General features: G+C 30.0%; 2 protein-coding genes across 3 annotated transcripts in view; one reads left to right on the top strand and one right to left on the bottom strand.

Moving 5' to 3' along the window:
• Window positions 1–9,565, bottom strand: part of LOC142319505 (protein arginine N-methyltransferase 9-like) — a 31,296-nt gene extending 21,731 nt beyond the window's left edge. The window contains exon 1 of the mRNA XM_075356856.1: window positions 9,142–9,565. Coding sequence (XP_075212971.1) covers window positions 9,142–9,307 — 166 coding nt within the window. The 5' untranslated portion in view covers window positions 9,308–9,565. The remainder of the gene's footprint in view (window positions 1–9,141) is intronic.
• A 995-nt stretch (window positions 9,566–10,560) lies between these two features.
• Window positions 10,561–16,566, top strand: part of LOC142319489 (ubiquitin carboxyl-terminal hydrolase 48-like) — a 417,524-nt gene continuing 411,518 nt past the window's right edge. For both annotated transcript variants that reach the window (XM_075356825.1, XM_075356843.1), the window contains exon 1: window positions 10,561–10,764. In XM_075356825.1, the coding sequence (XP_075212940.1) occupies window positions 10,592–10,764 (173 nt within the window). In that variant the 5' untranslated portion in view covers window positions 10,561–10,591. The remainder of the gene's footprint in view (window positions 10,765–16,566) is intronic.

The following is a 16,566-nucleotide window of genomic DNA, read 5'->3' as shown; positions in this document are numbered from 1 at the left end:
AAAAAGGATTATCTCCCCTTAAGGTTGGCTGTCCCTGACTGATAAGACTGCCTCTGATTAGGGTAGATCTTGTCATAGAACAAATATTATTCTTACTTGTATTTATCTTTCAAGCCATTAATAACACACAGAATCTTTTTTCTGCAATAAGTATTTATAATCCTGCAAAACATGTGGCATAACTAAAATAGTGTCAGAAACATATTTGTCCCTTGGGGAGCCAAATAAAATCAATAAAACAAATTAAACTTTATTAAGTTTTGTGAATATTTGCTTTGTATTGAACAAGAGGGCTCGAGTGCTCGGTGATACAGAATAGCTGGACCAAAGGTGCAACCATATCGAAGTGGTATCTGTTGAGAGCCAGACTAAGGAATGATTCCTGAAAGAGGACAGCAGCACTTTCACTAGTTGTTAAGGGCGTAGGTCAAGACGATTTAAACGGCCATATCAACATCACTCAATCCTCTGAGTACTGCGCAGCTGAAAGCAATGGAAAACTACAGCTGCTTTTTTCCAAGAAAAGTAGCTCTCTGCATTTTCATATAAAAATGATGGAGGCTCGAAGGTAAACTAGTCCCCTGTTCGGATCTCCGGGTGGGGACTACTAAGGAAGGGGTCATCAGAAAATTAAGAATTAACATTCTACGAGTCTGAGCATGGAATGTTAGAAGTCCAAAACAGGTTGATAGGTTAGAAAATTTAAAGAGGGAAATGGATAGGAAAAATATAGATGTAGTAGGAATTAGCGAGGATCAGTGGGAAGAGGAAATGACTTTTGGTCAGGTGATTTTATACTAATTAACTCAGCTTCAAATAATGGGCAGGCAGGAGTAGGTTTCATAATGAACAAGAAGATAGGGAAGAGAGTAGAGTATTTCAAAATGCATAACGATAGAATCATTGTAATAAGGATAAAATCAAAACCTAAACCGACAACGATTGTTAACGTCTATATGCATAGAAGCCCCCATCATGATGATGAGATACAGTGTGTATCCGAAGAAATTGACGAAGCAATTAAACACATCAAAGGAGATGAAAATTTAATAATAGTTGGAGATTGGAATGCAAGCACTGGAAAAGGCAAGGAAAGAAATATTTCGCGGGAATACGGGCTGGGCAAAAGGAATGAAAGAAGGGACTGACTTATAGAATTTTGCACAAAGTATAATTTAGTAATTGCCAACACCCAGTTTAAAAATTATAATAAAAGAATATACACATGGAAAAAGCCAGGTGATACTGTAAGGTATCAGATAGATTATATCATGGTTAAGCAAAGATTTAGAAATCAACTCGTCAACTGCAGAACTTAACCTGGAGCAGACATTGATAGCGATTGATTTAGTGTTAATGAAATGTAGATTGGGGTTTAAAAACCTGAAGAAAAGGTGTCACATGAATTGGTGGAATATAGAGAAACTTGAGGAAGAGGAGTTAAAGAAGAGTTTTGAGGAGGACATTGCAAGAGGTTTGAGTAAAAAAGATAAGGTAGAAAATGTAGAAGAAGAATGGGAGAATTTTAAGAAGGAAATTCTTAAATCAGCAGAAGCGAACGTAAACGTAGGTGGAACAACTGGTAGAAAACCTTGGATTTCAAATGATATATTGCAGCTGATGGATGAATGTAGAAAATATAAGAATTCTAATGAGGAAGAAAGTAAAAGGAACTATTGACAATTAAGAAATACTATAAACATCAAGTTCATGCTAGTGAAAGAAGAGTGAATTAAAGAAAACTGTTCAGAAGTGGAAAGAGAAATGATTTATTTATTTTGGTAAAATAAACGGAGCATACAGGAAATTTAATGAAAATTTTGGGGTACATAAATTAAAATGTAATAATGTGTTAAACAAAGATGGTACACCGATATATAATACGAAAGGCAAAGTTGATAGGTGGGTGGAATATATTGAAGAGTTATACAGAGGAAATGAATTAGAAAATGGTGTTACAGAGGAAGAAGAGAAAGTCGAAGAGGATGAAAGGGGAGAAACAATACTGAGACTGAATTTAAGAGAGCATTAAAAGATTTGAATGCCAAAAAGGCTCCTGTAATATACGGAATACCTGTAGAATTACTGCGCAGTGCAAGTGAGGAAGCGATTGATACATTATACAAATTGGTGTGTAATATTTATGAAAATGGGGAATTTCCATCAGACTTCAAAAAAAGTGTTATAGTTATGATACCAAAGAAAGCAGGGGCAGATAAATGTGAAGAATACAGAACAATTAGTTTAACTAGGCATGCATAAAAAATCTTAGCTAGAATTCTGTACAGAAGAATTGAGAGGAGAGTGGAAGAAGTGTTAGAAGAAGACCAATTTGGTTTCAGGTAAAGTATAGGGACAAGAGAAGCAATTTTAGGCCTCAGATTAATAGTAGAAGGAAGATTAAAGAAAAACAAACCAACATACTTGGCATTTATAGACCTAGAAAAGGTATTCGATAACGTAGACTGGAATAAAATGTTCAGTATTTTAAAAAAATTGGGGTTCAAACATAGAGAAAGCAGAACAAACATAAGAAAGAAGCTCTAATAAGAAAGGGAGTCGAACATTAGGGATAGGGATAGGGAGTCCCTATCCCCATTACTTTTTCATCTTTATGTAGAACTAGCAGTTGATGATGTTAAAGAACAATTTAGATCCGGAGTAACAGTACAAGGTGAAAAGATAACGATGTTACAATTTGCTGATGATATAGTAATTCTAGCTAAGATTAAAAAGGATTTAGAAGGAACAATAGACATGGATGAAGTCCTACGCAAGAACTACTGCATGAAAATAAACAAGAGAAAAATGAAAGTAATGAAATGTAGTAGAAATAACGAAGATTGTAAAAATATACACTGAATGTAAAAATAGGAAGAAAAAGAATTATGGAGGTACAAGAATTATGTTATTTCGGAAGTAGAATTACTAAAGATGGATGGAACAGGAGCAATGTAAAATGCCGAATAGCACAGGCAAAACGAGCCTTCAGTCAGAAATATAATTTGTTTACATCAAAAATTAATTTAAACATCAGGAAAATATTTTTAAAAGTACATGTTTAGAGCGTAGCTTCATATGGAAGTGAAACCTGGACGATCGAAGTACCTGAGAAGAAAAGATTAGAAGCTTTTGAAATGTGGTGCTGTAGGAGAATGTTAAAAATCAGATGGGTGGATAAAGTGAAAAATGAAGAGGTGTTGTGGCAAACAGATGAAGAAAGAAGCATTTGGAAAAATACAGTTAAAAGAAGAGACAGACTTATAGGCCACATATTAAGGCATCCTGGAATATTTAATATTGGAGGGACAAGTAGAAGGAAAAAATTGTGCAGGCAGGTAACGTTTGTAGTATGTAAAACAAATTGTTAGGGATGTAGGATGTAGGGAGTATACCAAAATGAAACGACTACACTTCTAGAAAATTTCTTATGAGATGGATATGCAACATCATCAAATTAAGCTATATCAAAGTAAATGGAATGGAAGTTAACTTACCATTTTTTTATAATTATTCAAAATCATAACCCTTTTATTGAAAATCAGATACAGGTTCTACACAGTTCATCAACAATTGAAAAAGGAGAGTCTAACTGCTGATAATAAGTCACAGTACCAGCTTGTATATTAAGAAATTAGATTTTTCAACACAATATGTGTTAGAGACCAGATTTAACTCTGTACAACCTTGTCAATGACAAAGTATTGACATTGCTGAGATACATGTCTATGGAAACGCTTTGTATGATAAGTGCAATACTTGAAATAGAAAACTTAATTTCCAAAAGGAATTTAAGCAATCTTTCAGTATCTTGGGAGATACTAAATTTGGTGTTTGTAATTCTTGAGAAACATTTAAAAGACAAAAAAAGTAAAACTAATCCAAACCATTATATCATGATAAGATTTATTTCTTTATTTGTATATCTTTTATTTGAGTAATACATTATTTCCTAAATTGTTTTGGTTATTCTACCAGAAATAGGTTTCGTGTTACATCTGATGATTATCCTAAGTCTTTTTAAACTGCTACCTTAATTTGAATGCTTCATTTGAAAATATTAGCAGTGGATAACTCAAATTTTTTATTAGATACATGTTAAACTTTTGTCAATTCAGATCCAGAACTTCTCATTAAATTTATCACTATACATTTTTTTAAATTTATATTTTAAACAGCCACTAAAAATGCCAACATGTAGTGAAACTTTATCCAGTATTTGTTAACTTTAATGATCTATATGAACTAGCAAATTAAACAGGGCTACAATTGTTGATATTTATTCTTACTTCACATCCTTCAATTTTCAGGATGCTACTAAACTTACCTGAGAAAATCCAGATGTGTAAAATCATCAGTTGTAAGTAATACAGTTTACAGTCTCACTCAAAACCCTCAGTAGTAACAGTCTTAAGCAACAACCATATAAAATTACTGCAAAGTTTTAGTAAACCAAGTAGTTGTGATTCATTCTTATTTATCAAACTTACTGTCAAGTTCATATAGATAATACATTAAATACTATGTAGATAACAATAATATATGCTTACTTAATCATTACATGATTATCAATAAAAAAAAAAACGACAACAGTCCTGTCGCACAGTTTTTTTCTGATGCATGGCTTACACACACAATTTAATATATTTATAATTTTATTTAATTTTTTGTTTATTTAATTCAATGATTCTAACTAAAGCACATGTGCATACCATATTTTATCTGCTCAAGTGTAGCAGTACTAATGGCCACTTTAAATATTATTAATTTATTTAATTCTACCGTTCACATGTGACATCACAACACAGGAGCTGGCTACAACAGCTGTACATGAGTGCTACGTTCCTTGTGGGAGAAGGGGTACTATACCCACTTAGCCACTATTAAGAGCATTTTTTGGGGTGGAGTGCGATTTTGCAAAAAAAAATTTTTTTGCAAACATTATTTTTTAATTGTTAACAAATGTGCATATGAAAAATAAAACCTTAATTAGGGGAAATCTTGAGATGATGACCTTGCTGTACAGCCTTACACCTTTGACCTTTAAGTTGAAAATTTAATGGCACTAGTACCCTATACATAGAAGTAATCTGATGAAGTTTGGTGAAAATTGGTCAAGTAGTTCTGGAGGTATAAGGTGATTTAGAGGGCGACACTGAACATACACATATACATATGAACATCCAGAAAATTTCCATCCAGTTTTTTGGGTTCCGTAGGTTACCAATCTTCAAGATCCAGTGAAAACCACATACCCAAAACTGGACCGACTACAATACTTTCTCTTCTAAAGCTATAACTCTGCTATAGTGCTAGATGGGAAAGTAAAAACCACTTCTAATTATTTATAAAGTTAAAGGTAAGTAAAGAATGTAAAAATAAACTTTATTTACTTTCTGAACAACCAGTATTGTAACTTTCAACTAACTTCAAAAAAAGAAGGTTCTCAATTCAACCTGTGTATATTCTTTTGTTCAACCTTTGCTGACAAACAACATGTCAATTTTAATACATCCTTTTTTTATTTTATAGAAGTTCCTTTGGTGATTCTGCAGAAAGTTTATTCCAGATAACTAGAGCGAACGATTTTGCAAATTAAAAATTATATTGGCACATAAAAAAATGATTTGAAAATAATGTTTATTTGTTTACCATTATCACTAGTTAGTATTATACAGTATACCATAATGAAGTGTAACCTGATATTCTATTTTTATTTAGAATATCAAGAAAATCTGTAGGAAAGAAATTAGTAGTAAAAATAACAAATATTTTTACACTCCTTCTCATGCTTGGTAGTTAAGAATCACTGATGTTTATCTTGCCATTTTTCTTATTTTTATTAAGTTCCTCTAATTTAGCTTTATATATTTTTGAGAATGGTTATTGTTCATAACAGAAGGCATTTTTTACAGGTCTACAGTTTTAAACTAAAACACAAACTTTAAATTAAAATAAACTTAAAATAATATTCAATTTAAAAAATCTGACTTCCTTGTACGCCTATTAAATACATACACACATTTTTTGCTGCATTTCATTTGAAGAATTGGAGAATTGTATCTCACTTTCAAATGAAAGTGAGATACGATTCTCCAATTCTTTAATAAAGTGGACAGTTACACAATTGCTGAAATATTAGTTTTTATTAACATCAAATATTTATACAATAATTAATTCAACAGTCTTACATGAAATATTAAGATAGAGTAATAGTCCCGTTATTACTCTTATTACTAGATCAGTATTATCGTATCTTTGTGAGTTGCTGATTAACAAAAGTTTTTTCTGGTGTGTCAGATAAACAAAAGTTAATAATAATTAAACTATTCCATTTAGTGGACTCTTGTATACTGTACATGTTAATTTATGTACTGTATGTACTGTAATGTTAATTTCAACCTAACGGTATAAAATATTCAGTTTTTATTATTAGATTATTTGGTGAATAATCAAAAATGAAAAAGAAACAATCATACAGGAAAAAGAAAGATAATATGAAAAAATATATCTCAAAACATGACAAGAAGATGAATATGAAGGGGAAGAAAATGTTAAAAACAACAGAAGCATAAAAAAATTAAGAGATGATAAATATAAAGAAAAAAATATTAAGACCAAGGAAAGAATAAAAATATTAAGATAGGTTGATTTTTTTGTAAAAGGATGTAAAAAAGGCAAAAAACAATACCATTCAATTTTTCTTAAAATTTTGATTTTTTGGAGTCAGCAAAAAGTTAAAAACAATTATAAACTTACTAGCTCCTAATTTTAATCTGAAATCAAATATTATTTTTTACATTAGACAGAAATTGGCTAATTAATTTTTTTCTCTATTGAACTGTGTCAATGAATGTATTGCATTATTCCATGAAAGAAATACATTAACTTACACAATAAAATTCCTTTCATGGTCAATGAAAGGAATTCATTAACTTACAGACTGATCTGTTCTCCGTTTTACAAAACCTGTAGTGGACAAAAATTTGATTAAATTAAGTGTAAGACTTGATTAAATTCAATAGAAACTAAAGAGTTTCTGGTAAAGTTTAATGTACTGTGAAAGCAAGCTCACAGATATAGTTTTTAAAATTAGCATCTTAAATTAAAATGAATAACTGTCAATTTTTAAACAGTTTCAACTGTTAAAACATGGACACTATTAATATTTAGATTTTTTAAAATTAAATATTAAACCATACAATGGTACCTGTATTTCATTGAAAGTATATTCCTTTTCAATTGATACAATGTAATGATCTACCAATGATTATGGTGGCCTCAACAAGTGTTTGTTTGGTAAACCCTTAAGATCTGACTACATATTCCTCTGGATTAGTTTTTGTCATCAAAAGGTGATCCTTTCATCCTTTGACAATATTTATTTTAGAAAGAGGAAATAATAACATGGCGAGTAGAGTGGATGACTGAGCAGACACAATAATTTTCAAGGCAAACATTCTTCGATAAATAATGCCTGCTGAGTCAAGCATGAATGTGGCACAAACTGGGATGGAAGCTTCCACTTGCCCAAATCTTTTGTGAATTCTTTGCCAAAACTAAATTTATCTATATACGAGCTACACAAATATCTCATTGTAACCATTCTCCTAAATTAGCACTGAATTCCTTGTTATGAACAGAAAGTCAACTTATCCAGGACTTTCTTCATCTTCCAAGGATTTTCTTAACAATTTTTTAACTGTGTGAACCACTGAAATAAACATGTCTTCCCATACACTCATCTCATTCACTGTGAAATGTCAGATGCGTTTTTTGAAAGTTTTAAACAATTTGAAATTTGTCTAATTTACATAGCAGTATCATGCCACCTTTCTTTCTGACATGCTTAGCAAGTTAATGTCCAGTATTGCCATACTGCTGATTAATGATTGGTTGCTGTCTATTAGACAGTAGATTATTATCTGTTCAATGCATTGCATGTGCTGCTTATCAGATGGCATTTGCGTTTGATATTGTAAATTCTGTGACTTCCACAGAATGGAATCCAAGAATAACTGAGAGGACAGTGCCTCTTTTTGAATCGCAGTATAAACTTCATTCTTTGATACTGGATGATGCTAACGAGATGTCTTGGTTCATGTTAGGAGTGATGCTTAGTCATGATAAATTACTGGAAGTATTGTATTCCATTGTAGTTCAAAAACATGGTAGTTCAATCTACACAAATTTAAAAATGACCTAAAAGCATTTGTGCAAAGTATAGGATCGAACTAAAAACCTAAAAAGGTTTAAATATCTACCTACACAAAAGTAAAATCTCAATATATTACAACAGTTTGAAAGTTACAATGTACTCGTTCACAACCTACAATATACTTAATGATACGGTAAAATTCAAATCATCATATCCTCTTACTCGTTCACAACCTACAATATACTTAATGATACGGTAAAATTCAAATCATCATATCCTCTTTAATTCCATCATAGAATCACAATATTCTTAAACATTCATCTACTATGCTATTCTGCTACACTGGGTTATTTTTAACCAATGTACATTAATAAAGTATAACAATAAGTACTTTAAAATGTCAGAGCTGAATGAATAAGTTCATTTTCACGTTAATAATGTTAAACAGTTAGGTATTTATAACACTTAAATAGTTTGTAATTTAAAACTAAGCAGAAAAACCATTTATACTTAAAAAAAGTGTAGCAGACAAAATTCTCATATTACATAAACAAATTCTATATTAATTTATTTAACAAATTTTTCAACTATTCTTGTGGACCAATATGGTAATCCTAAACACAAGGTAAAACTATTCAGATATTTTATGTCTACATACAAAACATTTAATTTTCAAACAGTATGCAAGTATTTATTTTCTTATAGGTTCCATATTTTGATAAGTTAACTTTATAGCATTTAAACAGCTGTTAAATGTTAACATTAATTAAAGTAATATTCATCAGAATGTAAAAAGTATTAAAAACCTGTAACATTTAAGTATGTGTAAGTGAAATATTTACACAAAATATTAAGACAAGTTATACTTGAAACCAAAACCACCCACTACTTTTAAGACGCCGTATGTTTTGTAATTACAGATAACAATGGGTAAAACACACAGAAAAAAATGAACACTAAAACACACATTAAATTGAACTTACACAAGGCTGCAGTAAATACAACTTTTAATTCTTCTTTCCAATGAGGACATAACTTTAGAGCTAGTAAAATGTGAGCAAAGGATCGTCCAAAATTCTCTTTTTCGAAATATCTCCTGGCCTGCCTTTTTGAAGTACGGGCTACGCTAAATTTTTCGGGAGAATCCATTTTTGCAAAATTATACGTTAATTCATTCTGTTCATTGATTAACGCCAACTTGCTGTCAAGGGACCAACTTGCACATAACCTAAGTCTTAGTAAACAAAAGGTACGACCATCGATATAATGTTTAATTTCTTATAACTATCGTTAACTCGCTTATTCAGACAAAAAATATGGACATCTTAAAATGCACTTGTGCGTGTGACCGTTGTACAGTTCCGATGTAATATGAGCTCTTCATACTAGTAACAGATTTTGCATACAGAGAAAAGTTCACAGAATTCTCTATCAACAAAATTTCCCCATTTACCTTATCGATTCCCTTACAGGTACGGATAATTAATTTTTCTGGTATATTCTCTATGGTTACTAAAAGACGTATTGGTTGGTGCATTAAATTGATAAAAACTAATGGAAGAGTTTTCACAAGCTGTAGTTATGGCTTATAGTTTGTGTACGATACCTTGTGTATATTTCATATTGTTTCATTAACTGCTGAAAATAAAGATAAGGTTTTAGTTTACGTATTATTCAGCCACCTACTGATATTAACACATTGTATGCTAAGATTTACAAATTATTTAGTTCTACGAATGTAACACGTTTAATATGTTTATTGATATCCGAATAAGAGTCTTTGGCATCCGATGGTAAACCATCAAGAGATTCTCTTTGACAAAGCAAATTCGTTGTAAATCATTTGCAAATAAACTTTTTTCCAATTTCATTCGAGTATAGTCCAAAAGATCTTTCCCATCTTTCTCTTAAGGGAAAGCTTAGGTTATTTATGGGCTGAACGTGATGTTATACTGAACATGAGGCTTGCAAGAGGTAACGTCCGACTTCAAAATATGATCTTTCAAAAGAAATTGGCAACATAATTTGGGCTCTTTCATAGACGTTTTATTTACATAATCAGATTATGGGTAGATTCTTACGGTTTAAATAGCTGCCTTTCACCACTAACCGACTAGCAATTGTTAATGACAGCTATTCAACAGAAAAACAAAATATATTTTTATAATATTATACAAAATATATTTTATTCCTATGTAGTTTATGTGTGAAAGTCTTGAGTTAATAACTATTATCAGGCATTTTTCTTTTGCGGTAAAAAATTATTATTACTCTCATTACATAAATGTAAATATTATAAGTTATGCTAGTTACAATGGATGAATATTTTATAAATTATTGACAGTGTGATTTGTTGGCCATACTGATTGTGTCGTGCATATGTTTACGGTTGGTGTCAGCGGTCATGTTAGGCTTGTGTCGGTGTGAGGTTAAATGTCTCTAACAACACCGTATAAGTTAAATATGCCCTTAAAAAAGAGCAAGAAGACTTGTGATGGCAAAGTTTCAGATCTGGTAAAAGATCTAGATCCGAATTGCATACAGGAGGAAGATGTAGATTTAATATACAAAATTAAGAGTCCAATTTGTGATAAGTTTGCTTGTAGGTAAGTTGGGTGTTATCTCTTGCTGAGAGTGTTTTTATTGTTATTTTCGAGTTTCATCGTTCGTATGATTGTGAGAGTGCGTTATCTAATTATTGTAGGCTCTTTATTGGATTATACGATAGTTAATTTCATTTTGTGAGAAGATTAGCTGATATTGAATGACATATATGTTGCATGCGAATGCAAGCAAATCATTATTCGCGGCATTTTTTGAATTGTGGCGGCGTTTAGTAATTTTGTGTAATCAAACAATGTACACTTATATTATTTACAATTGACTTAAATTTAAGTTTATTAGAATAAATATACATGTCTAATGTGAATTTTATTGTTTTATAATAGGTTTATGTTATACTTAATACTGAAACAGTTCAGGAACAATGTTTTTTTGTTCATGACTTACTTAATCTGTAGGCCTAATTTTATTACAGTGATCATAGATTCATGAGTGCAATACTAGTCCATGTTTAATTAATTATTTTCTCAGTTGAGCCTTAGGAGAAAATTCACATTTTGCTTTAAGTTAAATTTGTTTAGAGTAGTTAGTTTGTTTTAATAAAGTATAAGGTTGTAGTAATTATTAATAATTACTGATTATTCTAAATTTGAAAGGAAACTTAAATGGTCTATCACTTTATGTGAAATTATTGACAATTTAAGATAATAATTTTGTTTTAGATTAGGGTTACTGGTGAAAGTTCTGAAAACTCATTTTTGTGACAAACTGATCGTAATTTAAACTCTCAGATTTTTTCCCCTGCTCAAATAATTTTAAATCATCTGTATTAACCTTATCAGTTATTTTTCTTATATTTTGGTTCTTAAGTTTATTGCATTCAGATTAATATGCATCTTTTTAGTATTGTCGAAAGGTGTAAGAAATTTGAACTGTGACTTTGCACTTAGCATATATTGCTTTTATGTGTTTTTCTGTAATTCACTTATCTTAAGTGTGCAATCTTTTTTTGTACATATACAATATCTAGGTTTTTAATGTTATTGTACTTGTGATCTGTCTAAAAAGTCTTTGGCGATTACTGATGTTGTATTACCATTGACTGGGTATGTATTCATTATGTCATCTAAAACTCACCTTTAAACTAAAGATTCAGTAAGTGCCGTTTTAAAAAAGACAAATCTTTGCACATAAGGAAATTAGATACAGTATTGTGTCTAATGAGTTTCTGGATATGTGCAGTCTTAAGAGTTGTGTGTGACCTTGCAAGTTCTATGCTGAAAAGGGTTACAGCTGTAAATACAACAAACTGATGCTTAAAAATTTTCCATACAAAAATACATGTGGTTTTTGTAATCCCCATCATATGATCATCTTAATATACAGTAACAATAACAGAAATAACTACATATTTAATTCATAATACACTAATATAATTAAGAACCTGTCAGTTTATTAAATTTACAAATTCACTGGACCGTTGAATTGTGCTCAGAATACATACCTTTTCAGTTAAAAAAAATTTAGAAATTACTTCTATTATTGTAATTTGACAGCTGTGCCCATCCACTAGTATTAATGCACATTTAAAATGTTTTCTCTTTAATCTGTGTAAGGTTTGATCTTTAATTATTCTTTTTAAAAATAATCATTCTGCTTAAATAAGAAAAAAATTTAAACATCTAATAAAAATTATGGTTAGAATGTAAAACTATATGGATGACCATTTTTATTATTAAAAATAATGATTGTTTGTAGATGCTGAATAAAAACTATATAACAAAAAAAAAAAATATTAATTAACAAATTATTAGTGTCTGTAAAACAGATATTTTTTACAGTGCTTTTAGAGTAAGAGAAAAAAATACAAACAGTTGTTGCTTTAGTTAATCCCAGTGTAAAGTGTCAATTTAACTGAAAAATAACTTAACTCCACTTCAGACTGCCCATCATAACTTAATGTACTTATCCCTAGGGGTTTGATAAATAAAATTTATCTCAAGAAAGATAAATGTAGTTTTATCTTTAAACCAATAATAGATATTCCTGCACATATTGTATAAAAAAATTATATAATAATCAGGAATTATATACTTGAAAAATTTACTTTTTGAGTAATGATGTTGAAACATTGTTGTTGAAAATTGATAGGAGACCAATATCTAATATCCTATTTTAATTTAAAATTATAAAACATCTTTTGAGTAAGTTTTTAATTGTATAATCATTAAATGGTATCTGCTGAAATTTTATTCAAGGCCAACATTTAAGGCCCATGAATCTTGATTTAAATGATCTTATTTAAATGACTCGTGGTCTTATTTAAATTTACTCCTTTAAAGAAGTTTATACTTTGCAAATAAAAGATTTATTTAAACTTATAAGTCATGATTTGCAGTTAATTTTATTTTGATATATTAAATAAAATTTATTAACAGACTTCTTAATGCATATTTCAGTTTATTGTTGTTTTATAGTGATTGCTCCTTTGGTCAACTTTTTTTAATTCCATTTAGGTTTCAGTCAGTAGTCTCTTTTTACCTTGTTTTAAAATCCTGATGAATGTAAAAATGCATATTTTATTTGTACATGTAGAAAATTGCCTTATGCTCATATTTCATTTTTATTGTCCTATGTTAAATATTACTTTTATTATTATATTTATATATATATATACACACAGGGTGTCCTATATAAAACGCAACCCATCAATCACGCATCCATGAAATTTCAAAAGTCAAGCTTACTCCCCCTACTCGTTACTGAAATGGACGCGTCCAACATCTGAACATCACAGCGATGCAGTAGAACACTATCGATAATAACAACAATGCAATCATAACGTTCAGTGTATTGCTAGAGACAAGATGGTGTTTTTGCTAGATGAACGTGCTTTCATTGTTGAGTCTTACTTCAGTACGAAATCAGTGGTTGCAGTGCAAGATTTGTTTCGCCATAAGTACCCAGATAAACCAGCTCCTAACAAAACATCAGTATTAAGGTTAGTTGCAAAATTTAGAGAGACTGGTTCTGTTAATAACAAGGAACACAAAAGATCTGCGTCAGTGTTAAATACAGATACAGTCACTGAAATCAAAGACCGATTACTCGTCTTGCCAAATAAATCGATCAGACGTTTGTCTGCTGAAATTAATTTGTCTAAATCAACTGTTCATCGGGCGACCAAACATTTACAATTACGACCTTATCGCATTTAAACGGTTCATCAACTTCTTGAGCTCGACAAAAAAAAACAGCTACAATATTGTCAATGGTTCCGTCGATTTCTGCATGAAGGAATTAATGTTATGGATTCCCTATTTTTCACAGATGAAGCACGGTTTCATATGGATGGCTACGTAAACAGCCAAAACAGTAGAATTTGGAGTGCTGAAAATCCCCACGTTTATCACTAAAAACAATTACACCCGCAGAAGTTGGGCGTGTGGTGCGCGATATTGCGGAAGAAAATAATCGGTCCTATTTTTTTCGAGTACACCATTAATGCAGAACGATATCAGGATATTTTATTTCAGTTCATTGCACGCTTGGAAGAGGAAGACAGACACTGCTGGCTACAACATGACGGTGTGACATCGCACTACGCAGGTTCAACCTCTGATTTTGTTGAGGAATTCTTTGGTAATTGTGTTATCGGTCGAGGCTTGTGGCCACCAAGATCTCCAGATTTGACTGTGGCGGATTTTTTTCTATGGGGTTACCTCAAAGAAAAAGCGTACAGCAACAAACCACGAACACTTGAACAATTGAAAGTCAATATTGAACAAGCTGTATTAAATATCCTGCCACAAACTTTGAAAAAAGTTGCAAGAAACGCTGTAAAAAGAATTGAAGCTTGTATTCAAGAAGATGGCGGCCACTTCCAACATTTACTCTAAATGTAAGTTAATGGATGGTAATAATAAAAATTACATTTACATTTACACATGCCTTTTTATTATTTCAATACCTACCAATATACGGTTGGGTTGCGTTTTATATGGGACGCTCTGTATATATATATATATATATATATATATAATTATATATAACGTTATATTTCCTTGTTTGTGTAATACAAATTATACATTGGATTATATGTCTGATGTGAATTTTGTATTGAATTGTACATGAATTATATAATTATGTTACCTAGTTAATGAATTATGTATTAAAATTAAATTTTGTAATAAATTCTCATATTTATGATATTTTTAATTTACATATTCTGTCTCATTGAGAATTGCAATCTCATTTTAAGGTCATAAGTTGTACAATAAAGTAATTATATGTTAAATTATTGCTCTTGTTATAACATTGTGTAATGTTGAGATCCTGAACAAGACATAGTCAACATGTATCTGATTGTTATCTAGTACTTACAGTATCTTGGTATAATATTTCAGAATATAGTAAGCTGAAATATAAAAAGGAGATAAAATGAGATTATTGTCTATAGGTTATGGCATAATTAATAAACCTATTCCCATTGATTATCTCTAAGAATTCTCTACTATAGTTTCCTTGTGTAAGATAACTGCAAGTTGTTATTGTTTAGAGCTAGTACAGGATAATTTTATTGATATAAAAAGGTTAATCAGATTGCAATTATTCCTTTTTATATGGATGTACTGAACAATATAAAAATGACAATAACTTTAATAACTATAATGAGGAAGACTTTGGAATACTTGATGAATGTTACTTTTTACTATTGAGCATGGAATTGGCAGTATTGTCAAACAGTTTGTCTAAAAAACAAGAATCTAAAGTATACTTTATAATCAAATTTTAACGGCTGAAGATATATTTAAGTAGTGTAATGACAGTATTACTGGAATCTTATTAAACTGCAGACATAATTCAAGTAATAAATATGATGAAAGATAATAAATCTGTTACAATTATCCACACTAGAAAATATTGTAGTTTTATTCCTGTAAATAAATTTATGGTAAAAGTGAGCCTTATTTCAAGATAAGATAAATTTACAGAGTTCATATTTAAAAGAATTAACTTAAGTGTTATGAAAATTAACGATTGTTGTGTTTTTGACAATGAGTGATAGCAGTGTGTAGTTGAAGATTAAATATAATAAACACATAGCTTAATTATTCATCATTTTTATCGTAATGGTCTAATTATTTCTTCCAACTGTCAAGTGATAATAAGGTTTTGGTAAAACTTGAAAATATACTGAGGAAAATCTCATCAGTGGAACTTATTACAGCAACTTGGTGTATTCATAATGTTAGTTGTGTGCTGAACACTAAGTTGTCTAATTGCTACAAGAAAAGTGATGTTTAAAATAGTTGGGGATTTATTTACAGACTGTTTAACACATTGTAATTATTAGCTCTTTTATTATATTTATTAATTATTTTAGTTTGGATAGTAACAGTAAACTAAATTTCGATTGTTAAAGTTCTTTCAAAAATTTTAATTACTAACAAAATTGTATATTACTAGGATAAGTGTATAGATTTCTATTACACAAAAATATATCAACAATATGTTAAATTATCAATTAAATATTTTATCTCACAAAACATTTTTAGTTTGAATTAATTATAAATGATGAGTAAGTTGTAATTGGACTTTTTACTGATATTTATTATGGTATCTGTGAAGTTGCACTAATAAAAAACACTGTGTTAGACTAAATAAAACAGTGCAAATACCTCTGTTAAGAGTTTATGAAGTTAAACAATTTATTCACTTCCATTTTTTAGAAAAGACTTGTCAAATTATGCAAAATTGAGTTTTAATTAATGTTTTTTTTTTAACATGAAGGAAGGTTTTAATATTGAATTTAAGGTTTATCTATTATCTAAATTCATTCCCCT

The sequence above is a fragment of the Lycorma delicatula genome, chromosome 1 (genome assembly GCF_047948215.1).
Source record: "Lycorma delicatula isolate Av1 chromosome 1, ASM4794821v1, whole genome shotgun sequence".
In the NCBI taxonomy this organism is placed as follows: domain Eukaryota; kingdom Metazoa; phylum Arthropoda; class Insecta; order Hemiptera; family Fulgoridae; genus Lycorma; species Lycorma delicatula.
This window is presented reverse-complemented; position numbering and strand designations above follow the sequence as displayed.